The sequence below is a fragment of the Corvus moneduloides genome, chromosome 17 (genome assembly GCF_009650955.1).
Source record: "Corvus moneduloides isolate bCorMon1 chromosome 17, bCorMon1.pri, whole genome shotgun sequence".
Classification (NCBI taxonomy): Eukaryota; Metazoa; Chordata; class Aves; order Passeriformes; family Corvidae; genus Corvus; species Corvus moneduloides.
The window spans coordinates 2,848,789-2,874,189 of record NC_045492.1 but is presented as its reverse complement, the minus strand read 5'-3'; the positions used below and the strand labels follow the sequence as shown (position 1 = coordinate 2,874,189).

The 25,401-nt window shown below is 47.8% G+C and overlaps 1 protein-coding gene across 2 annotated transcripts in view; it reads left to right on the top strand.

Annotated features, from left to right (window-relative positions):
* Window positions 1-25,401, top strand: part of TOX2 (TOX high mobility group box family member 2) — a 149,525-nt gene that overhangs the window by 86,325 nt on the left and 37,799 nt on the right. For both annotated transcript variants that reach the window (XM_032127045.1, XM_032127046.1), the window contains exon 3: window positions 1,782-2,027. In XM_032127045.1, coding sequence (XP_031982936.1) covers window positions 1,782-2,027 — 246 coding nt within the window. The remainder of the gene's footprint in view (window positions 1-1,781; window positions 2,028-25,401) is intronic.

Genomic DNA, 25,401 nt, shown 5'->3' with positions numbered 1-25,401 from the left:
CCTTCTCTCCCAGGGCTGTTTTCAATGTTTACCTCTCCTGGTCTGTGCTCCTGCCTGGATCGCCCTGACACAGGAACAGCTCCTTGAGCTTGGACTTGTTGAACCTCGTTAAGGTCCTGTAGCCCCACTTCTCCAGCTTGTCCAGGTCCCCCTGGATGACATCCTGTCCTTCTGCTGTGTCAACTGCTCTTTTTGTTTCTTTCTGCAGTGGGGTGATGGAAGGTGGGGGGGTTCAGCTATGCAGAGGATGAGCCTCTTCCAGCCGCAATTGTGGGGTGAGGCAGGAGTGACCCCCTCAGAGCCACGGTTCTCCCTGGCAGTGCCCTTTCACCAGTCCACAGATCCCTCCTTGCTCCCTGCTGCCTCTCCCACTGACTTCTGTACTCCACTTAAACACAGGCTTTATTTTATTTTGTTAAGGACTTTCTCCCCGCAGCCTGCGGTGCTGAAGAGCACAAATCCAGGGGTGAGCTCTGGGACAATGGATTATTAAAGCCTACAGTGCTTAAATGGTTTTTAAACAGCTGGGGTTTTGCTCTTAAATCAAGTATTAAGTCCAAATCCAACCATGAAACTAGGTGATCTGGGAAATTTAGCTTTAGCATGTGTATAATACTATAGCTAATCAGAATTTCATATGCTACAATAATATGTGAAATAGTAGATGTTTAGAATAAGGCTCCTCTGCCAGAGACTCATTATATTCTGCATTGATAATTAATAATTTTGGATAGATTATGAAGAAAAAATGCTGTTGTCTGAAGTCAAAATGATTGCCCAGGTGCAATAACATTTTTTATATAAATGGGAATGCTTAGAAGTAAACAAGCCATGAGAAAACATGGGGAGCAGACAAGAGTTCCAACATCTCTGCATGTTCATGTCACCTCGAGGGAGCGTTATTAGGGAGGGGAGGGAACGCTTCTCCAGATGAAATTTGGGAGAGGATATAAGGAAGGACAAATCTCCATGTGTGGTGAAGTCATGCAGGCTTTCTTTAAAGGATTTTCTTAAAGTGATGGCCATGTTTCCAAATCTCCCTCCCTGGTTGTAGCTGGAGTTTTTGAGGATTCAGCGGGAGTTAGGACAAGAGAAAATGGCTTTAACCTAGCAGAGGGCAGGGTTAGATTTGGTATTAGGGGAAAATGCTTTACTCTGAGGGTGGGGATTGGTTGCCCAGAGAAGCTGTGGCTGCCCCAACCCTGGGGCCAGGTTGGACGGGGCTTGGAGAAACCCGGGATAGTGGAAGGGGGGTGGGACTGGATGGGCTTTAGCATCCCTTGCAACCCAAACTGTTCCATAATTCTGGGAATTTTGATCCCAAGTAATTGTTATTTCTACAGCTCTAATTCTCACAAAAACTCTTCAAAATACCAGCTGTAGGTTGAAAGCTGAGCTGGGTGCCCAGAGAGAGACTTTGACCCAGGAAGGCTGCAGCTGGTCAGGCAGCAGCCGTGCCCTTCCATGGCTGTGATCCAGGTGTGGAAGTTTCTGCTGAGGTTTTGGGGGCTTTAAGACGAGTAGGGATGCAGTGTGGGAGAGGGGAGCAAGGGGATGCCTCGAGTGGATTCACAGTGTGTTCCTGATGGATGGTGCAGTGCTGCCACACTCACACTCTGTCTCCTAACTCATTACAACCTGGCATGCAGAGCTGGACATGCCTTTTTTATTACAACAAACCCATTTCCACTGCAATCTGTATTTCTTAGAGAAACAATCATTTTCCTTTGCTGAAGCAGCAAGGCAGTGACACTTTGCAAAATGTCTCTTTCACGTTTCAGACCTACAACAGTCAGAATGAGAGCAACGAGGACTACGAGATCCCTCCCATAACGCCTCCCAATCTCCCCGACCCGTCCCTCCTGCACTTGGTGGACCACGAAGCTGGATACCACTCCCTGTGCCACAGCCTCCCTCCGAACAGCCTGATCCCAGCGTATCCCTACCAGAACATGGACCTGCCGGCCATCATGGTCTCCAACATGTTGAGTCAGGATGGGCACCTCCTCTCCAGCCAGCTGCCCACGGTCAGTGCCTTTCCCCTCTCTGTCCCTTTCCCCAAAGCTGCTCTGTGTTTCCAGCCAGGAGGCAGCTGAGCAGAGAAGGGTGTTGGGGATGAGCTGTTTGCCGTGAGGGTTGGGATGAGCTGGTGCTGCCCACCAAGGCCGGGGTGTGTTGGCAGAGGGTGCGGTCACTGTGCTCATGGTACAGTTTCACACTTAGTTTGGGGTCCTCCTGAGCCTCATTAACCACTTGGGATCTTTTCCCCACGAGGGTCTTTTCCCCCCTTTGTGGAGCATCCTCCCTGAACCGAGCAAAGTGCACGTGCCCCATCCCCCAGGGCAAGGTGACCCAAGCCAAGGGTGCCCCCAAGCCAAAGCCCCAACGCCCTGTGTCCTTTCTCTTCCTCTCTGCCACCCCTGTCCCACTGCCAGGGTGGCACCGGTGGCACCAGCAGGAGGAGCACGGGTGCTCCCTGAAGGGAAAGCTGTCCTATTGATTTCAGGGGGAACAGGATCCCTCCTCGCACTCACAAACTCAAATTGCCTCCTGGCTCACGCCGTGGGAAGGGGATACCTTGCAAAGGTTCGAATGACTCATCTGCAGGGATAAACAAGGCTGGGATAATGAAGTAAAGTGAAGCTCTGGGAAGAAACTCCAGGGCTAATTAGACCTTCTGATGCTTCTGCATCAGCAGCACTGAGGAAAGGCTGTGAGTTGATTTTGACAGTGATATTGAATTAACACTGCTGCTGTTTGATACCATTTTCCTCTTTAGCAGCGTTAGCCCTGTGGTTGGTTTTCGACATTGTTTTTCTCTAAGATCATTGATTTTGAATGACATTGATATCAAACAGAGTTAATTTTACTTAAAGAGCATGGCTGGGAGCCTGGCCCTGCCTGGTTTGGTGTTGATTGCTTGAATAGATAAGGGTCTGAAAGGCATTGGTATTTAAATATTTAAATGGGATATTATCTCTTAGTCTAGGAAAATCCCAAGGCTTTCTGAAGTACTGATGAGTCTCTGAGTTTCATTGTTAGTGTGTTTAAGAGAAATATCATGTTCTGCCCATCAATATTGAACAGAGGCATATTTCTATGGAATTAAATATTACTTAGGGCTCTGTGTTACCTTTTAGGTTCTTAAGTGATTAAAACATTCATTTCTGAGACAGAAAGACTCAATTTCAGATGAAATATTTTTCCTTGGTTTAATTTAAAGCACAGCCCCTTTGCCTGACCCCTATTTTCATAACATGATAATTTTATCCTGTGTTGATTGTCTCATTTTTGAGAGGTGATATTGCACTTATAAATCACTTTCTAAAATACCTAAAGAAAAAAAGAAGAGGGGGATTTATTAAGCAGCTTCTCTGCGTCTGAAATAATTTATTTTGGAGTAGTCCTTGGGAAATGTTCTCTTTCTTACTTTATGGTACTGTTTTACAAACGCAGCGTGGTGACGATAAATCAGGGCTGAGCCAGAGAGGATAAGAAGGGGCCTTAGTGGGCTGTAAACGTAGAATAGAGAGATTAAGATTTGTTTGCCCCTTACCACAAAAATAAAAAAAGTCCAGTGAACCCTGAATTTCCCAGCTGAGAGTGAACTGGAACTGTTCAGTTTTGGAAACCCTCGGAGCTGTGATACATCTGCAGAGGTCCCAGCAGGAAAGGGAGCTGTGTTGCAGTTTTAGGTGAGAATTAAATCCTGCCTTTTTTCCACTGAAAAGGAACACCTTCTGTTCCTTTTGGTGGGAAATTGAGTCTCCCTTTCCTCCAGCAGCAGCCCACCATGGCAGCGTTGGTCCCAGAGCACACCTACAGCTCCTGTTAGTGCTGAGGGGAGCAGCGCATGCACGTGAGGGCACAGAAAAGTCCTGGAGAGAAAGCACATCTTAAACTCATATGGTTAATACCCAATAGCACCTTCCAGTGCCTACAGGGGCTCCAGGAGAGCAGGAAAGGGGTTTGGGACAAGGGCCTGGAGGGAAAGGACACGGGGAATGGCTTCCCACTGCCACAGGGCAGAGATGGATGGGATATTGGGATGGAATTGTTCCCTGGGAGGGTGGGGAGGCCCTGGCACAGGGTGCCCAGAGAAGCTGTGGCTGCCCCTGGATCCCTGGCAGTGTCCAAGGCCAGGCTGGAGAGGGCTTGGAGCAGCCTGGGCTAGTGGAAGTTGTCCCTGCCTGTGTCAGAAGGTTTGGAATGAGATGATCTTTAAGGTCTCCTCCAACCCAAACCATTCTGGGGCGTGTTTGCCAACACTTGCAGAAAGAGAGGGATTATTTCACCCAGGCAGTGATGGGAGGCCAGTCTGGGAGTGAGCCTTGCCTGCACAGAGCACGGAGCAGGTGGCTCAGCGTGCAGAGGTTTTGGGTTTGTTCCAGGACCAGCGTTGCTCATGCAAATGCTGGAGCTGGAGCCTCTCTCCTCCCTTGCTGCTCTTTGCTGCAGCTCACACAGGTTTTTGCACACACAGCCATTTCCTGCCTTGGTTGCCACGTCTGTTGGTTTGAATACAATGACAAACAACAAGCAATTCATGGTAAAATGTTTAGACATTGGTCAGACTTCTGCTCTAAAAATGTAACTTGAGCCTTAGGGGTTTTTTAAGCCACAAAAGAAAAAAAAAAGAACAAATCTCTAACTGCTGATAAGACATGAGCCAGGACTTACCAGGAGCCATAGGATTGGTATTTTTTCTTGAGAGCTCAGAAGTGAATAAAGAAAATCCAGGTGCAGGTTGCTGTCCCCTGTATGTGTCTCTTGTCCTGGGATGCCCTGACATTACCCTCAGACTGCATTAAACCTCCCAGTGCCTCTCAAGAGCTAGTCTGCTGCTCCCATTGTGCAGGTGACCGACTCAGAGAGAGTTTAGTCAGCACAGAAATTCCTGTGGCAGGGGAGTGAAGGTGGATTTGCTGTGTGCCAGCCCCTGTTCCTGGCTCCAGCTCACCCATGGGCTGTCAGATGGAGACCCTCCTTTGAGCAAAGCAGCTGTGCCCTGATGGGGAAACCCCAAATCCAGCATCACTTCTGCTTCCTTATCCCTTCAGCAGCATCACCCAGAGCAGCCTCCACACCACCACCCTGCCCAACCGCATCTGCCCATGGACCAGCTCCACGTTTCCGTGTCATGGCTCTTCACTGCTGCTTCTGTCACTTTATTTCCTTTTTTTTTCCCCCAGCCATGAGTTTTTAGAAGTTAAGGGAGTTTTCAATCCCTGATTGGGGTGCAGGGAGCTGCAGAGCAGGGAAGCAGGGATGGATGGACAAGAGGAGGCAAAGTGATGGCACAGGATGTGATCTGTGAAGAACTGCTGGAAGGGGGTGGGGGAGGGCTGGGGCAGGGCTGGCACATTTGGGGAAGGTATTTTAATTTTTTGTGTTGATGACAAGAAAAAAACAGACAATTCTTACTGCAGGGGGTTAGTTTTTTCCTCTACTGATCTCTCTTTTTCTATGGGAAAAAAGGAAGGGAAGAGAAGGGAAAGAGGAGGAATGGCAGGAGGGAAAGAAAATGGGAGAGATGTGACTGTCACTGAGAAATGGGAGTAATTAGGGAAAGTTATCAAAGAGGAAAAAAACATGTTTTCCTTGGGAAGAGAATAACTTTGCTCATGGTGAACATCCCAGCAGTGTTACAGTGTGGACAAGCAGCAGCTGAGCCTTCCAGGGATCCACAGGGAGTCCTGCTGGGCTGGGATCACACTGGGGCCAGAATCTGGGGATGTGGGGAAAGCAAGGGAGGGGGCAGAGGTGTGCTGTGGATCAGTGGTGAGGTGGGTTCCCGCTGGGTTAAGGAGCTGCTGGGAACAAATGAGATTTCTGAGTGGATTTGGCAGAACATTTTTGACAGAAACAAAGGGCGCTCAAGGTCAGAGCCCAGGAATCTCCAACGCAGCACAAACGTATTTCCATGAGTATTGGACAGCAGCCAGGAGGGCTGGGGGTGCCTCTGCTTATCAGGTGGGACAGTGCTGGGGTGGGGGGAGCCAGGAGCCCCTGACTGGTGGGACAGCACTGCCCAGAGCCCCCAGCACTGCTCCAGGACCCCACAACTGTGCCTGGTCACAGGATGCAGCTACACAGTCCAAAAAAGCAGCCACCCTGCTCCCTCCTGCTCTGCCGTGGCCAGGGGCAATGTGGGCACAGCCATGTATTTCTGCATATGGGAAGAATCATTTTGGGCAGGTGGCTGCTCTTGTGAGCCAACATGAGCTTTGGAGAGCTGGCTGGAGAGACTGACACATCTCCTTGTGTCCACGTCTTCCCATTGCTTCTCACGATGAGAGATCTTTGTGACTCCTTTGGAGGCTCTAACATTTCCTTCAGCCCACTGGGATGACTTTTTTCTGCTCACAGCAAGCTGGTGCAAGGAGGAAAGATTTTGTTTCAGCTTGTTGAGTGGCATGAAATTATTTGAAAAATATTTAAAATCCTCCGAGGCAAAAAGAATATCCACGGTGTAAAATGTCACACTTCCAGTGAGCTGTGGAGCCCCTTTGGGTAGAGGTGAGAGAGTAAAACGGTAAATGGGGGTGAATTGTAGAAGCAAGGTGAGTGCCACCCTGAAATTCCAGAAGTTTTCAGTTGACTTCGAAGAGCTGCTCCCCAACACAACGGGGCTTTGGTGTGGAACAGAGAGGAGAGCCCTAAAACAAACCAGCAGTAACCCAGCTGCCTGTGTCCCATGTGAGAAATGGAAAAGTTGCCCTTTCTCAGAGCTGGGATGTGCATTCCCGGGATGCTGTAGGGCTCCAAGGACAAGCTTCCCCCCTGGTGCTCCTCAGGCTTTGAGGGAGGCTGTCCTGCAGGCAAGGTTGCAAAACCAGAACCCAGATTGCTCCAAACCCCATCCAACCTGGCCTGGGACGCTTCCAGGGATTGCTGCTCTGGGCAACCTGTGGCAGTTTTTACCATCCTCGTTGTAAAAAAACTTGTTATGTCAATTAAATATTGTCACAAAAGCCAAGAAAGCTGTGCCAGTCTTTCCTGCAGGCCGCTGGAAATCCATGATCCTGGTGGGCAGAACAGTTTATGTGCTGTGGGCAAATACTTCCGATGCATCAATACTTCCATAATTTTGAATCACTGCCTGTTAAAATAAGTTATTTAAAATAATCCATATCCCAGTGCAGTGTGCAGGCAGCATTGCCCTTCAAAGCAAGTTCACACTCTTCAGGAGAGCCTTTATAAATAAATAAACCAACAAGAGCATTGGTCAGGTCACCAGCAGCAAAAACTTCCCTGAGTTCCCCTTGTTTCAGTCCTGGGTAAGTTTTCACTGGCAATTTTGTGCTGTGAGCTTTAAGGTTTTGAATAATTCGGCTTTCTGCTTATTAGTGGTTCAGTATTTAAAAACTAAACTCCCAAACATGAGGTGGAAAATAGTAATAACACAACCCTACATGAAGGGTTCTTTGTATTAAGCAGAGCCCTGTTTGCAATTCCCTGCTAGTGTTTTTCTCAGAGGCAATAAATGAAAGAAATATGTCTTTTTAAATTTTATAAAACTCAGAAAAATGGTTTTAAACAGCTTTTCTTCACCTCCTATAATTATTTATTTTCAAACAGTCCTTCAGGGTAATGTTCCGTTTTCTTATTTCACACTCCTTTTTCTCATAAATGAACCATCACTTCAATAAATCATTATGAAAACAGAGACTAACACAAACCCTGAAAGGTTGAAAGATTTATGTAACACATTTATGTTTTCCATTTTCTCATTCTGGTACTCCACTGCTAAAGCTAAGCTAATAAAAGCTGCTATTAATATTTCTTGTTGCCTGGCAACCACAGAGAGGGAGTAATAGCTTTAGCTAGAAAAATAGATGACCGATAAGGAAAAATTCAATTCTTTTATTATCTCAAGGGAAAATGGGCTTTTACTGGAACATTATGATGTACGAGTGTGAAGTTGAATACAAAGGATATTTTTTCAGTTGTTTTTCTATTTTTAATGAACATTATTTTACCTTCACAAACTCGTTTAAGGCATTTGCCCCACCTACTTGTGAGCTTAATTTAGCAACACCCACACACGCTTCTGGCTTTAAGTATCTGTTGGCATTTTCACTTGAAAGCCCCTTCCCTCTGCGCCTCCCCCCGAGCTGGAGGGCTCTGTGATAAAATTTCACTCCAGGTCGGAACCTGGGAGACAAGATTCCCAATCAAAGAGCAAATTGTTCTTGTGTGCGTTCAAAACTTGCTTTCTCAGAGGAAGGGGCTCGTGTGGAGAGGTGTTTTCTGAAGTTTGAGGTGTCGTGGCTGGGCTGTCTGTGCTCAGGGAGAGCAGGAGTGACTACTGGTGCTGGAGGTACGAGTGCAGAGCTGCTGCCTGTGGGCAGAAGTGTGGATGGATCCCTCTGGGAATACCGAGGCTGGGGATGAACAGATCGAAAACAGCCTTGGGAGAAGGACCTGGGGGTGCTGGTGGGTGAGAGCTGGACATGCCCTGGCCATGTGTGCCCAGAAACCCAACCATGCCCTGGGCTCATCCCCCAGGTGAAGGGGGAATTCTGCCCCTCTGCCCTGCTCGGGTGAGACCCCAGCTGCAGAGCTGCCGCAGCCCTGGGGCCCAGCACAGGAAGGACCTGGAGCTGCTGGAGTGAGTCCAGAGGAGGCCACGGAGATGCTCCATGGCTGGAGCCCCTCTGCTCTGGAGCCAGGCTGGGAGAGCTGGCAGTGCTCACCTGGAGGAGAGAAGGCTCCAGGGAGAGCTCAGCCCCCCTTCCAGGACCTAAAGGGGCCTATAAGAAAGATGGGGACAGACTTTTTATCAGGGCTTGTAGCAATAGGACAAGTGGGAACGGTTTCAAACTAACACAGAGTTGGTTTAAATTAGATACAAGGAAGAATTTTTTTACAATGAGGGTGGTAGAACCCCAGCACAGGGTGCCCAGAGAAGCTGTGGCTGCCTCTGGATCCCTGGCAGGGCTGGACAGGGCTTGGAGCAGCCTGGGATAGTGGGAGGTGTCCCTGCCTATGGCAGGGGGGTGACTAGATGGCCTTTAAAGGTCCATTCCAACCCAAACAATTCTACCTATGAATACAGGTCCTCTTCTGTGGGAAAGGTCCTCCCTGAGTTTCCTGGTCATCCTGAACACCAGCAGAAGCTCCCTGTGGAGGAGCAGCCCCTCTTTTCACATGGCTGAGGCAGCTTCTGAGCAGTCCCTTGCCAAGCACTGCTGTGAGAGAATTGGGGTGATGTGGGTCAGAGAACAGCAGAGCTCATGAGCACTGGGCTGTGCATGAGAGGAGTGAACCTGAGGAACCAGTATGGTTCACCCATGGGTATCCCATTTCTGAGACATGGGTAACTAGGGTGTCATGATACACTTTTCACACAAGGGAACTGTTGTGACAGCTGTGAAGCAAAGCAAACGTGGGCTTTGCTTGATAATGAAAGGATTTCTCCCTGAACAAGGGAAAGGGAGGAGACAAGGTGTCACTCCGTCTGCCAGGCCTGGGAGAGGGTGACTGTCACCTGCCAGGGTGGAAATCTCACATGGGAATCTGCCTTTTTTCCTCCAAACCTGTCCAATCCAAACCATTCCAGGAGTCTATGTCCCAGAGCAGGGGATGCAGGACAGCATTCAGGTGGGCTCTTACCCACAGCCCCACATCGTACTGCGCTGGAAGGGCCCTGCACAGTGAACCAGTGCGTGTGTGTGTACGTCTGGCTGCAGAATTGCCTCTGCTCTTTTGGTTTTAGGTCACAAACTGGGTCCTTATCTCCCACTACTCACCTCTTGGCCAGAAGCCAGTGGGTTCCACCCCGAAGTGTACCCACTGCTCCCAATGAACCAGCATCTCTTCTTCACTGTTTGCATCCCCCCTTTTAACTATTCCATGGAAATGCATCCTCCTAAGCTTTCCTTTCCTCTCCTTGAGCTGGTCACTCTCTCTGATAAACCAGTACCTTCGGGACAGTCCCAGCAGCGAGAGTCTCCTCATCAGCCATACCACCCTTGGCGAGGGCGCAGGCGGATCCCGGAGCAGACGCCGGGTGAGAGGGTCCCTCCTGTTTGTGCTGTGCCTGCCTCAGCTGCCATTAAGCGCCGGTGACACAATTTGCTTTGCTTTTACAGCACTTTCAGATTGCCCCGCCTGCACTTAAGCCCGCCCTTAAGCAAACTCATGTGGAGCTCTAATCAGCGCGGTTTGCGTAAGGCCGGGGAGGAGGAGGAGGCTCGCGGTGAGCAGTGCATGTGTATCAGCGGTGTAATTAAAATATCAATTACGCCGTGTTGACAGCGTGCCAAATAACTGCCTCTCGTGTGTGCACTAAACTTAATCACTCCGAAGTCTCCTCACCAGGCCCAGCGCGGTCGCGGTGCCAAGCACAACACAAGCGCGGCGCTCGCTAAAGCGCGGCTGAGATATTACTTTGTGTAATGGTGCCGCGCTCCAGAGCTGGTATCATGTTCTGGAAATTATCTTTTAATGTACAATTTGTATTGCTGAGAAATGTCACTTACTTTGCAGAACGTCTCGCTGGCATAAAACCGAAGATTTATTCCTGTCATTTTTTTGTCTCCTCTGCCATGTTGATAATAAGGAGTCTACTTCATGTGCGTAATGCCTGTGTCAGTTTTGAAATTTGGGGTTTCATAAAAGACAGTGGTATAAATAAAACATCATGTAAATTAAAAACATAGTGGAAAATAAAATCTCTGAATTACGGGAGCAGATGTGATGAATGCAGCATGAAGGAGGTTTTCAGAACAATATCAAATAACTCCAGTAAATATGTTCAAGGAATGGGATGGATCTTTTTTAAGACCTGATACTGATCTCAAATGTGTTTTTCTCTAGTGTGGAGACATGCAGGTGGATGCCTGTTCTTAGCCCAGTTTTAACCCTTTAGGTTTAGGCTGTATCCATCTTTGGGGTGAAATTTCTTTCTCCTTCTTAGCAAAAATTCCCACTTCAGCAATTTTCCTGGGTGAGGTTAAAAATCCATTTTGCCTGCATCAAAAGAATCCTGCAAATGAGAACACGCTTTTCAAAATGAACTAGAGATTTGGAAGAGTTTCTTTGGAGTCTGGGACGTGGCTTTAGGGAAAGAGTGGCCCAGCATGGGCAATTCCCCATTTCCTGGTGGAGGATTTGTCACCTCAGCCCCAGGAGCTGGGGCTGGTGCCTGGATGGGCTTTCCTCAGCTTCTTGGGCTCTGCTGTACTGTGGGATCATCTCTGCCATCTTCTTCCTCCCTATCATAATTTTTTAAAACACAGGAAATTATGTCAAAATTGGCATGAGGAAAGATAAAAATATGGAACAGATAATGTTCAGAAAGTGTTGGGCTTACCCTTGTCCGTGCTGACTAATCTGGGGCATTGTGAAATGTCTTGCCTTTAGTTGCAGCATGAGATAAATGATGCCAGAACATCTCTGCTTAAAGATTGGTTGCCTTTGGTGCAACAGTTTTAGGCGTGTTTGAACCTCGGGGATCCCAATCCCTTTGGGAACAGTAGGTAAAGATAACAGTGATGTCTTTCCAGGGTCTCTCTGCTATCCAAGAACTGGGTTTATGCAGCAGCCAGGGCTGTGTGTGTGCCAGCACTGCAAAAGGTTCATGTGAGAGCTGCAGGCAGGATCCTCCTCCTTCCTTGAAGTGTTGGACAGGGCTTGGATCAACCTGGTCTAGTGGAAGGTGTCCCTGCCCATGACAGGAGAGTGGAACGAGATGAGCTTTAAGGTCCCTTCCAACCCAAACCATTCTGTGATTCCTCTGCTCCTCACTGAATGTACTCAGCCCTCTCTCAGCTGATTAACCAGAAGCTGCTTCACCCTCCCTAAAATGCAGCCTTTGTGCCCTATTTTGTGCATGTGACCCAATGGTGCAGGTCATCCGAGGACTTGTTTTTGTTTGGGTCGCACACAGGAAAACTGAGACATTTCCAGGCAGGAATAATCCCCAAGGCACGTGTCTCTGCACCTTCTCCTGCCTCCCATTCCTGCTCCCAGACCGTGCCAACAAAGCTGAGCTTTCATTGCCACCTCTGCACTGACAGCAAGGGCCTAATGTGGGGAAAGGAAGGTGGTTTTGCCAAAGAGATGGAGCTCCCTGCATCCTCCTGGAGCTTGCACCCTATGCCACCATTGTTTGCTGTCCCTTCTGCCCCTGCTTCTCCCCTGTCTTCTCATTTCCATGGGAATAATGAGATGTGGTGGCTGTGGGCCTGTGCCAATGCAAAGAGTCTCCAAAAGACAAGTGAAGGGTTTTAATTTTCATCATAACCTCTGCCGCACCTTCAAGTGTTAACGTTCCTACGTGTGTTCACACCCCACATCATAATGCGACATAAAGTCTTCTTTGAAGTGCAGCAGGCAGCTGTAAATAGAACAATTTTTTGCCACTTTTTAACCAGCATCACCTCTGATAGAAGAAAAACCAAAGTAGCTTGTCTGGCAACTCTTTGTCATCCATCTTACGCATTTTGATCAATGTTGCAGCCCATCTTTAATTGCCTTTATCCCTTTGTTCAATCATATTTATCTCATAGCTGTCACTGGCCTCCCCTTAACATGTTACCAGGGTGCATTAACCTGCTCCAACAATTACTCACTGCCCCGGACAAGGAGGGGCTGTGTAACTTTGAGGTTCATTCCCAATCACACATGTGCTTTGCTTTCCATTGCTTTTCCAGAAGTTTCAGCCCCAAATGGCCTTGCAGTGACTGGTGTCGGTGCCATTCCCGTCCCGCCCCGGGCAGGAGAGCACAAAAGGATGGAAATTTCCACGGCTTTTGTTTCAGCTGTAGAAGTTATGATGACTGTTCACTGCTGTAGGTGTGTGCACGTTGAGTGAGTCTTTTTGTGTCGTTTAAATGGGAGCTGTTTTTAGAGGCAAATAACAGAAAGTGCTTACAATAAAAATAATGGGCTGTAACAGGCTTTGTTATGCAATGAGGAGATCAAAGAGCCACATCAGCCACTCGGCTGAGCGCTGGAGTGACAGGAGGAATGGTCCCTAATTGGTAGGTAAGATTTCCTCAGCTGGTAAATAGAAATGGTAATCCCAGCCCTTTCAGAGGAGTTTCCCCCTGCCAGTGGCCTCGGCGGGGCTTGCTGTGAGTGTGAGTGATGGTGCGGAGCAAGGGAGAACACAAACAGCAATCCTGAGGCACATGTCCCTTTCTCCAGCAAACACTCCCAATCTCTACCTGCATTTTGGGTGTGAATCTGGGAAGGTCCAGCTGCCAAATTCAGATCCCACTCCAGAAGACTGAAAGCTCTGAGTGTGAGAAGCACACCCTGGAAAAAACTCCGGCAGCCCGTGCTTCTGAGTGGTACAGGCTGAACCACTTCACATCCCTGTAGCCCCGAGAAATCAAAGTTACCATTTAAATGAAGAGAGCTACTTGAGTCCTGCCTCTGTGAAGAGGTGTGGGATGCAATGTCAAGAGAAATTATAATGATTGCTACAGATGCAGCTTGTCACAGAAAGAGAAAAATGTTTCTGCATCTGATGCATGGCAGCGAGCCAGTTGGTAATGTTATATGTCCGAGTGTTTCACTCGGGCTCTGCTGGCAGCAAAGCATTCCTTAATGCTCTGCTGGGCTCTTACATTTGTCTCCCAGTGCTGCAGAATCCCATTAGGAACCTCCCGTTTACACCACGGAAATTGTTTGGTCTGTGCTGAGGGCGGTGCGAGGAGGGAGCCGGGTATTGCTGCAATCCTTCAACATCCGCGGGAATCGCCGGGGTTATATTTCTCACTTATCTCTGCTGCGGTGGGCATTCCTCATCAGGGATCGAGGTGTCCTGGAGCCTGCAGCAGGCAGCTGTAGGATACCAGAGCACTGTTGGAGGGAGTGGGTTCTGCTCCTTTTCCCAGGGCTGACCCCAATGTCTTTTTGTCCGAAGCCTGGGTATCAATTTGGAGTTAAAAGAGTCCAAAGGTGGGTCTGTAGTGGCCAACATGGGCAGTCCTGTCCCACCAGGGCTGTGTTGGACATGGTTGTTGCCCATGGGTACCTGTCTGGTCCCTGTGGAAAGGGGCAGCAGGGCAAGTGGAGCTGATGGAAGGGGAAGTGGCAAACTGGGAGGAACATTCCTTCTCCTTGTGCTCCTCCTGAGGCAGACATGGATGAAATCAGGGCAATTTGAGGTGTTGCCACAAAAAAAAGGGACCAGCAAAGTACCAGGGAGTGGCTGCCCTGACCCAGGACCTTTTCTGTAGAGGAGAAGTGTTTTTTGCCAATCTCTTCCGTTCTTGATGTTATTTGGCAAACACTAAAAAAAGATTGAGGACTTGGGCACCTCATGATTTGTGGGGGTCTCTCAAGGTTTTCTCATTACCCTGGATACTCTGTTGTTTATGCTTTTGTATTAACGATGCTGAATGTAGGCAGTGAGGGATAAAACTGGAGGGTGACACAAAGAAATTGGACATATTTGGGACAGAAGAAAGGAAATTCACAGAGATGTAAGCATAGGAGGGAAATGGACTGCAAGATTGCAAAGACGGTTTGTTCAGCGTTGATAAATGTGGAATTAATGCATGTTGAGGAGAAAAATATTCACTATTCATAAAGCTTGCAGTGCTCTGGACTGATGCCAGAAAGTACGTCAAAAAACCTTGTGCGGGGATAAGGGGCCAGAGAACAGGATAAACTCATGGAGGGGGATGGTTTGGAGAGTTGTACGCTCTGTTCTGTGATGGTCATCCCGTCTCAGGCAAGAGGGAGGAAAAAACGAGGCTCAAAGAATAGAAACTGAAATGATTATGGGTATGGAAAGATCCTCTGCGATGGCAGATGCTCAGTTTGAGAAGAAGGCAGATAAAATAATTGAAAGTATAAAAGTGCATGGGATACACGAGTGAGAGCAGCTACATCAGGAAACGTCATGGGAATTGAGATTTGGGATTTCAGAGCAATCAAAGGGAATACTTTTGTCCACATAGGTGAGGATAAACTCTGCGACTTGCTGAGAGTGAGGGTGAAAATGAAAATGACAAAAACACATTTTTTAAATGCTTATGGATCTACCAAAAACATGGGGAGTTGCTGTAGTAGATGTTAAAATGTGTGTTGGTGGAGAGGTGAACGTTGTTGTTACCTGCAGTAAATTCAAAGCTGATTTCTGGCTGGAATTAATCTGAAGCTGGGAGCACCAGGTCCCATCTCACCTGTATCATGTCTTATTCCAGAAGGGAAGGTGTGGTGGAATGGGACCATCTCTGCTTTGGGCTCCTGGGAGCAGTTTACACATACTGATTTTGCCATAGAACATTGTTAAAAACCAGTGACTGCATCAACTGTGACTCCACTGTTACATAGAAATGCAAGCAATGTCTCATTTTCCTCTGCATCCAAATCCTGGATCCTCTTCTCCTTGACAGGGTAGGGATGGAGATTTGGGCACACTCCCAAATTAAACCTCATAGTATTAGTAACTCCTTCTTACTCAAAACATTTTTAACACATCTCATCAACATCCCCTTCTCTAGCATAAAGAGAAGGTCTGTCCCAGTACCTTTTTTGCAATTCCTACTGCTGCCAGGCCCTTGGGACAGACCAGCCTTTGCAAACCACCTCTTTGAACGTGCACTTTCCACGTGGGCCTGGTTTGCACGTGCAGGACTGGTCTCTGGAAGAGCCCAGCTCCAGCTGTTAGCACAGGTTTTGTGCTCTTGGTGCAAAACATCCATCTGCCACTGCCAACCCACCTGCTCCACCACAGAAGGTTTCTGCCCAGTGCTGGAGACAATCCCGCACATAGCTCCAAGTTTCACGCTGGTTGGGCTTTCTCATGGCACGTTTCCAGTTCTAAATCAGTTCTCTGTGTCTGTCCTAGGCACTCTCGGATTATTTCAGCCTGTGCTTTTTAGCAGCAGTCTACAGACAGTTGGCCATCTGGTTGGCATTAATCTGGGGGAGGAGGAGGCACGTCTACCTGCAGGAAAATGACTTCCCTTGCAAAACAAGTCCTGTCAGCTTTCATGTTCCTGTTGAGCTGAACCAAGAACACCCAGTTCTGGTGAGAGAAGAAAATGGGATAGCTGGGACATAGTCCCTGCCCAGTTGTCCCCCGCACAACCCAAAGCTGGGATCAGCAACTGAAGTTGAGCTTTAGCTTTGATTTTCATGTCTTGGCACCTCGATGAGGTGGAAGGTGCCTGACCCCTCACCCAGCATGGTGAGGCAGGTCACTGCTCAGCCTCCACAGCCAGCTGGGGTCAGTTTGGTTGGTAATGTCGGCTAATTCTCTCTTTTGGGAAGTCCGATCCTTTTAAAGCTTTTGTTTCATGGTGGCACAGGGTGGGATTCTTGGGGTTGGCCTGTGCAGTGCCAGGAGATGGACTTCAGTGATCCTTGTGGCTCCCTTCCAGCTCAGGATATTCTATGATAGGATTTGTGGCTACCACAGCCTCACTCCCCTTACAGCTGCCCCATAAGAAAATACATTTGGGGTTGTTCTTCCTCTAACAGAGCTGAGGGTACAGTTAGGCCCCTGTGTGGGATGTTGGAGGTGAAAGGTCCAGAAATGAACCACATTGTGGAGCTCAGAGCTTCTGTGGATACTGAGCAAATATTTGCTGGTGACAGAATTGTCTTCATGGCCCAAGAAGTTACTCCAGGGCTCTCCTGGGGTGTCTTAGATGCCAGGCAGCTGTAAGTGAAGAAGAAGGTTAATTTTAAGGCCTCCACACTGCAGGCTGAAGGATAGAAAGATCTGTACTTATGGGTCCTCATATTGCCTTCATCCCATCAGCTCACTGAGAGGACCCAGCACTTCTTGCTCAGCTTTGTCTCCTCAGGGGATTCATTTCTTCTTCGTCATCTGCCTGTTCCACCAGAATTTCAGCCCCCTCATGGAGGCCAGGAGATGCTCTATGACATCTACAGAGAATCTGAGAGTTGCCCTAAGAATTAAACCCAAACAGCAGAGACCAAGACAGAAAAAAAACGGGGTTAAATCCTTCCACCACAGCACATACTGAACTGTGGAGTCCTGGTTGTGCCAGGAATCCCTACAACTTGTCCCAAGAACATCACAAGGCAGATTAGACATCCCTGTCCCACCTGGGGTACGGCTGATTTTGAAAGTCCTCCTTTTATAATCGAGCACATGTAGTTCTGCCATGGCCGTGCTGGTTTACAAGGCAGAAATCCAGTTCCTGGAGGGCTGGAAGCTGAAGCTCAGCACGGAGTATTCTGCCCTGATGAGGAGATTGTATTGATGCCAAGAGGAAGAGCAATTCCACTGCTGATTCCCGGGATGTGTGTGTAGCTAAGCAGCATGAGGTGAACATTTCCCCTGCTAACCCCGTGGCTACTCGTTTTACAGTCAAGATCTGTAACATTAAGCTGGTTGTGGAAGGGCTCCCATGTGGAATTCTGCCAGCAAGTCCAGCAAGTGGGACTTCTTTCAAATGGGGTTTTTCTCTGGCTTCTCACAGTCGCAGAGCATTGATGAAATGCAGCCTGATAGAGCCTCCCTGGTGTGGATTTCCAAAGAATTTGATGGAATAGAGCCTGGATCTGCTAGGATCACACAGAGCTGCATTCCTGGGCTCTTTGCACATGCAAGGGATGGTTTGTGTGTGCCTGTCTGTACACGTGGCTGTTGTGCACCGATTTTAGGCCTGCACAGGAGAACTTCTCTCTCTGCCAATTCTGCCTTTTGATTTTATGCTTTGCATCTTACGCCTCAAAAATCCAGGACTAAATTGAGGCCCCTTCGACAGTTTGGATTTCCTGATCCATAATGGTTGATGGGAGCTGGAATTCTCCTGAGTGACAGTTTGCTTCATTCCCTTTTGCTTTGCTTTCTCATTGAAGTAGAAAAGTCATATACAGTACAATGGCTTTAGTGCAGTCAGCAGCAATTCAGCCATGCTGATTTATTTGAGCCATTCACTGAGAAGTCCTGCCCTGCACTGGAAGTGCTGGTGCCCGTGAATTTCATGTTGATTTTTACTGTTGCTCGTGACTGGTCAGAGGTTTTAGTTATTACAACCAGATTTTTTTCTGTTGTGTTCCCTGGGTGATGCTGGACTCAGTTAACCAGCTGTCCTTGGAGGATGCATGGACAGAAGTGGATCTGGCTGGAGGTTACTGCAATTTGGGAGTGGGGTTCTTGCAATGATTTTAAATCACTGTATTTACATTGCTGCAGTGCTTGTGTTGTTGTTGCCACCTGAGCACTGTAAATAGGTGTGAGGAAACAAGCAGTAACATTTTTAGCACCTGATCGATCACTTGGCACACTCAGACGCTGTGTACACCATGAATTATAATAACTGGACCTCAGTTATAGCTCACATTGAAGGTTCACCAGGGACAAATTAGAGGAATAACTGCAATTATGGCTGTAGCAAGATGGCTTCTTTGTAGTCCATCATCTACAGTAATTCAAAAAGAAGCTTACAGAGTCCTTGGAAAAAAAAATTCTCACTGGAAAAAACAGGTTTTTCAGCCAAAGTCAAGAATAAGATTCCCAAGTGCAGGGCAGTGTCAGTGTTGACTGCAGACTATAAAAATACTAAGTACCAAGCCTGGGTATTTTGTTAGAAACATTCCAAAGGTGTAATGCAGCACATTAGTAAGCCAGCTTTGTGGAGTGATACCCAGGGTGGGCCTGAATGAGTCCCCCAGGTTTCTTTCAGAGTCAGAAGCTCTCCTGGAGTGTGATTCATTGAACTGTCTGAAATACCTTCCCTGGGATGAAGCAAATGTCTCTGCAGGGATTCGAGGAGGATCAGACCCCGGCTCAGATGCATTAACCCACATTTTGGGTGTCTGTGTTTGCACACGTGGTAATTTTTCCAGGAACAGTTTCATGTTGGAAGTGAAGCTTAGTAAAAAAATTCACATTCTGTCTTTGCAACACACTGAAGAGACACGAGTAGACATGGACATGGCAAGGAGCAGCTGGAGGTGGGAGTGAAATCCTGGTCCTCAGAGGGCAAGGCAGTGATGGGGTGGGATGAGCAAGAGCTGAGGTACAGGAGGGAAGGGGCTGAAGGGACAGAGGATAGCTGTGATTTGCAATCTCTTCAGCTGATACACAAAAAAGGAACTTCATAGAATCATGGAAAATCAGGACAACATTTGCCAGCTTCCAGTCTGCTGGCACCTGTCTGGTTTCCCAAGACTGCTCAAAAATTATTGAGTGAGGTTTTGTGATGACATCAGCAGCTCTTTGAGGATTCTCCCATGAATTTTGCCAGGCCCCATGGATTTGTAGGGATCAAGCTGGAGCAGCAGATCCTGCACGATTCAGGATCAACTGGGAATTGATCATTCTCACAGTCCTGATCCTCCAGCTCCAGGCACTGAGACCACCCTTGGTCCATCATCTGTGTTGAAGACAGAAGCAAAGAATGCATTAAACACCTCTGCCATGTCCGTGTCTCTGTTTGTGAGGGGACATCATCACCGCCATCCTGGAACTCACTGATGTTATTTCTACACTGCCTTTTGCCATTAATACATTGGAGGAATCTTGGCAGCATTCCCGCTGGTGTCACGAGAAGGGCCATTCCTCAGTGCATCACCCACTGCAAAGGCAAAGCAGCAGGACACGACCCTGCAGCTGTGCAGCAAGGGAGGTTTCCTGTCTTCACCTCACGTTTCTGAAGGGTTAGAACACCCAAGAGCCTCGTCTGCACCACGGTGCTGCAGCCCAGCCATGGCTGGGTGAGCTGTGTGTTCCAGGTGTGCCTGCAACTGTGCATCAATCCCATCCGGCTGAGGGAGAGTTTTAAAGGGAAACATTGAGCGTGGTGTTCGCTAAAATGTCAGTAACAAAATTCTTCCATGGATCAGGAGTTTCCTTCCCATTTTCTCCCACATTTAAAACCTGACAAATTTTAGTTTCAATGCACTGTCCGTCCTGCCTCTGCAGATTCTGCTTCTGGGGTGGAGGCAGCTCTTGGAGCCGTCAGTCTCACTTGGGCCACAAGATGAGGAGATCCAAAGGGAACATCAGTAATGACCCACCCTATTTAGGGTGCTGGATACAAGGATTTACCCACTCCCAATCCTCAGGGCTTCAAGCTGAGCAAAGTGGCTTTTCCCAGTGTGTGTGAGTGCAAATTGCAAGGCTGGATGAATTACAGCAGAGTCTGTAGGAGCTTAGCCACCTCTCTGTTTCTCAGGGAAGCAGATCGAGCCCTGGATCTGGGAGCATAAAGGAAAACATGTCGGAATCATTCATTGACATCACCAGGAGCGCTGCAGCTCTCCGACTCACGTCAGAGCTGGATTGATATGGTTACAGGAGAGCGTGTGGCTTTTAGTATTCTGGGAGAGCTGCTACTGTGGCAGAGAAAATTATTCATGGATCAAAAAAAAAAGAAAGGCATTAGCTGTACAAAGTGTCAGGATTGTCTGTGTTCCACCGCGAGGCTGAAACGAGATGCCAGCTGTGGTAAACGAGAAACAGCTGGAAGAAACACCAACAAAAATGCACAGATTAGTCTTGAAAGACCCTTGCAATGGAAGCCAAGGTATCACTTACTAATTTATGGGGAAGTACAGTGGGTGCAGAGCCCCGAGCTGACTCACAGGCAGGTGAACTGGAACAAGAGGGATCACAACAGAGCAGTGGAACAGTCGGATGCTTTCTGTCACTGGAAATAAAGGTTGAGGTGAACAGATGATCTGCCAGCCACAAAGCCGTAATTAAGAGATGCCAAAACAGCTTTTTGTTCTACAGCGGGGGGAAAAAGAGAATGCAAAGATCACAGAGGAGACAGTGGTTCCTGCCGTGCACGCAGAGGAATACAGGAGGGAATAATCTTCCCTGTGAGGAACCACATTCAGATTCCAACAAGCAAATGCTGCACAGAACATTGAGTCCTGTGGTGGAGGCATACCATGGAAAAAGGAGCAGATACAGAATTACCTTAACGCCTGAAATCTTTTAGTTGGGTCCATGGTGGAGTGTTAAAGTTTGACTGGGTGAGTATTGCCAGTGGAGCCGTGGGTGGTCAGCAACAATCCACTGTCTCCACCGGTGGACGTAAAGCTGGGTCTAAAATACCTGTAGGTGTCTGGAGGAGGTACCACGGATGCATTTCAGGGTTAGGAACATCCAAATACAGTGCTGGAGGAGAAGCACGTGTGGACTTTGCTTTCCTTGAAACTGGGCCTAAAATCCTTCAAGCGATCCCAGGCCACAAAAACGCCACAGCCAGAAACAACTTTACAAAAACATTGTTTCGTGAAACTTCTGCGGTTTTGAAGCTGCTCGTTCAGCTGAGCCATCGGTAATTAGCGTTTAAACACTCTGTGAATATTCATTAGCTTTGCCAACTCTGCTGGCAGAGGAAAATCACTCGTGGCATCCAGGAGGGGTCGGTGGTCAAGACCCTGGGCAGGGATGTCTCCGGAGGGAGCTGGGAGCTGCTGGGGATGCCCGGCCGGCTCTCCCTGCGCTCACCTGGGGACACGGGAGCCACAGAGCAGCTCCTGGGCACCGCAGCCATCAGCCGAATCTCCTGCTGGGATGGATAAACTGCTTGGCCTTTGGTCTTTCCATTCATCCACGTGCTAATGAGATTACCCCCCACCACACGGGGACAGCGATACAAGCCCCTGAGCAAGCCAGCAGGGTTTGGTGTGTCCGTGAGAAAGTCCTGGCTGGTGTTCTCTCCAGAAAAAAATTCCTGTTTTTTCTGGGAATAAAGCAACAGCTGCTGTTATTTCCCCACCTGGCAGCTCCAATCTGAGAGGGTGGAAGTCAGTGCACAGGAGGGAACATTTGAGTCTGGAGGGTTTTCCTGGACCTCACTGCACTGCTGGGAACACTCCGCAGCCCTGGAAGAGTCTGAACCTCCAATACCTTCGGTCTCATGTCACCAACCTTGTTTGCAAGGGAGAGAATATTTTAATTTCTAAATTTACCTTGTGTGTTATGTGGTGCTGCTGAGAAGCCACAGCCACCGAGTCCCACGATGTCATTTTTACAGTCTCTGGTCAGAGCGGGATCTCGCTTTGAAATGAAAACGTTCAGGCTTAAAATAGAAACCCACCCAGAATTGTACAGCCTCGTGAGAATGACTTTTTAGGGCTGCTAAAAATGCCCCATTAAAAGACTATGAGGTGCTGCAGAGCCATCAGGCTGCCGCACAGAGGGATTTTATGGTTCCTGCATTTTATTTCCTAATTTTGACAGACCAAAGGCTGGAGAGCAGAGAGCAAATATTCCCAGTAGCTCCAGTTATCTCTGTATTTCTCCTGTGCAGTGGGAGCAGGGCACAGCACAGCTGCTGGGACGCCAGCTCAGTCTCGGGGCCACCCCACAGGTGTCACCCCAGGATTTGGCCTGGGCAGTTGGGAAAGCTGTGGTGCCAAAGCTGTGACGTGGCCACACGTGCCAGGCTTTGAAATCCTGCCAGTCCACATGTTCAAGGCAACCAGGAGGGAAAGGAGAGCCACCCAATATTAATTATGACTTTTGAAGCTTTGCCTAATTACATTGTCTCTCTTAAGACAACGACACAAATATTTATGAGTGGGACTTTTTATTCTCATTGTAATCAGTGACATAAATAGGTAACACCTTTATAAAGAGTTAATAAAAATGTGTCAACACAAGCTCCAGCACAAACTATCGAGCAGTGTGCAGTAAAACATTCCAGTGTTTATTGTATTGATTGAATATTCATGAGATGCCAATTTAAATTACAGTTCACAACTGTTGCTGTGTCTAATGAATAATTTAAACAAGTGTGGCCAAAGAGATTTCAACGCTGCATTAGCAAACTGCAAGGGATTAAGCAACAGAGAATTTATAATTAGCTTTGTATATCCTATAATAAATTCATTGGAAAGATGGTTTTAATTATCCCACATGTTAATTCAGAATTCAGTGCATTAATTTTCGATTGAAAAGTAACCCTTTCTTCCCAGATAATGTATTTGGTTCTTCTTCCTCTTCTGCATCTCAAGAAGAGAGAATTGCAAGTGTGGAATGGCTTAATTTTTGCAAACTCATCCATCGTGACACAGCATTTGTACCTGCCCATCTCAGGCCTGGAGCAATTCCTTTTTTCCATTTCCAGCTGGGGAAGCTGACACCAATGAGATCAAATCCCTTCCTACAAGCTGGATCCAAGAATCCTGCTGGAGCTTCTCCCATATTTATGTGCTGCTGCACATCTTCTTTGATACACTCATGGCTACTTGGGCAATATTGTCAGTTCCTGGCAAACAAGTCTGTGAAAGTGATAAAAGTTTTTGGCAGTCGTCTCCTATAAGCAGCTTTAGGGTTTTGTTTCAGAAAGGAGAATGTGTGTAGATAACAAGTGTAAACCCCAGAGTTTGAGCTGAGGTTGCTGAATTCTTCAGAGCAGAACAGGGATGGTTTTGTCTCTATTTGTCAAGTTTATAAAGAGCTTTTTCTGGGGGAGATTGGCCCTTTTGCCCATTGGGACAGAGGCTGCAGAGTCCCTGCTATTTGTCCATATGCAGGACAAGGAGGGCAGCAGCCCTGTGCCTGTGAGGGGCTGGGGGCTGCACTGACAGCAACAACAGCAGTGTTGGCTTTGACCTCGGGTAACAAGGGGACAGCAACATCCTCAACAGCAGAGAGGCCTGAGCTCCTCATCAGTTGGTGCTCGGCCCTTAGAGAGCGTGAGAATTTTTTGTGCTTTTGATGCCATGAAGATTTTTTGCCTGTTCTCTTATACCCCTGTCATACCTCTTTACAACTTCTGTATTCTTGGTGCTTTTTGCCTACATTCTTGGACTTGTTTGTTCAGCTAAGAGACTGAACATTTTAAAAGCTTTGTAAGTAAAAGATAGCGTGCCCCAGACCCCAAGGTCCTCTCCAGAACACATTCTGTACACTCAGATAGAACCATCCAGGAGAAAGTTCCTTGGAGAAGAGAACTCATTCAAGCCTCTCATTAGAGAATCTTTGATAGATATGCTAATTAGTAACACCTATAATGTGATACCAGATCTTTTGGGGGTGTGCATTGCAGTGTGCATTGAGGTGCACCTAAGGATCCTTAAAACAAATACTAAAGTAAAATCCCTTTTTCCCTTCTTACTGTGTTTGACTCTTGATTTTAAGACCAAGAAAAGGCATCACTTTTCCCTCCACCTGCTCCCCCTAAGCCATCCCTTCACCTTGCTGGTTGTCCCTAAAGCCTGTTTGTATATACAGACACAATTGTAGCTCTTGCAGAACCTCAACACTTGTGCTGAAACTCCCTGGCCAGAAAAAACCTGGGAAGTATTCCAAGGAACATAAATCCTTACACCTCCGTGAAGCCACCCATGCTCAAAGCTTGTCTGGGAAGCTCCGAAGATGTCTCGTGGTGCATGTCGGGGAGGAAAGCGCTTCCTTTCCAGGTGGTTTTGTTTAATTCCAGGGCAGCAGGTTAATGAGATTGCTGGGATATGTGACTTGATCTGGAACGTAAACACGAGCCTGGCACGTGTCCTTGGTGTCTGATCAGATGGAAATGCAAATGCGGCGCCGAGCGTGGTGCGCCATCCAAAATGTTTTGGTGACACAACGTGCAAGACAAAATAACGATCAATTTTTTAATTGAAATGTTTTCTGTTGCATTTGAGTCCTGCCATATCCATCTAATCAACAGCCTGGCACCGAGGGGAATGTGCCTGAGCCGGAGGTGGAAGCTCCTTCGGGAGCGTGGAACACCCAGGGCTGTCCCAGGAGCCACCGGCTGCATTCAGACTTCCCCAAAGACCTTAATTGCTGCTTTAGTGCCTCTGTCTTCTGGGTTACTGGAGTTACTTAAGTTGATGAATGGAGAGCATGGCTGGAATGCGGTAATGTTGTTGTTGGCACTTATTGATTAAACCTCAAGACTCAATTGATCAAGCTCCCCAGTGCCGGCATGTAATCCCAGGGGGAAAAATCAAGCCTTTAATGGGGTTATGCTTTACTCTTGGTTTACCACTTGGGGTTATATGTTTTGGGAGGGAAGGAAGTGTTTGTGATGGCCTGAATCCCTGCTGTTACCAGGATTAAATGGAGACTGGCAGTAGGAACACTTGTTATTGTGGCAACCCAGTCCTGGGCAGACCCAAGCCTCATTTAATATGGCATATCTCACCTCCAGGAACTGAGTGTCTGGGTGTTAGAAGGAAATAAATGAATCTCTGAGGTGTTTGTTATCCATCATGAGGAAGCCCAAGAGGACAGAGATGCTGCTGGACTGAATACTCTTCCCCTGGTCCCCCTTAATACACTACATTTAATCTAATAAACTGCATTGCACAGTGCAGGCAGTGCAGCAGCTCAGGTTGATGCTGCTGCTGGAACCTAGGTGAGCACTTCCTACATCTGTATGGCATCAATTCTGCACTTGTGTAGGTTTTGGCCTGTCTGTAACTTGGAAGAGCAGCCGCAGTTATATTGGCTGGCTAAGAAATGAGAAGGATTTGCCGTTG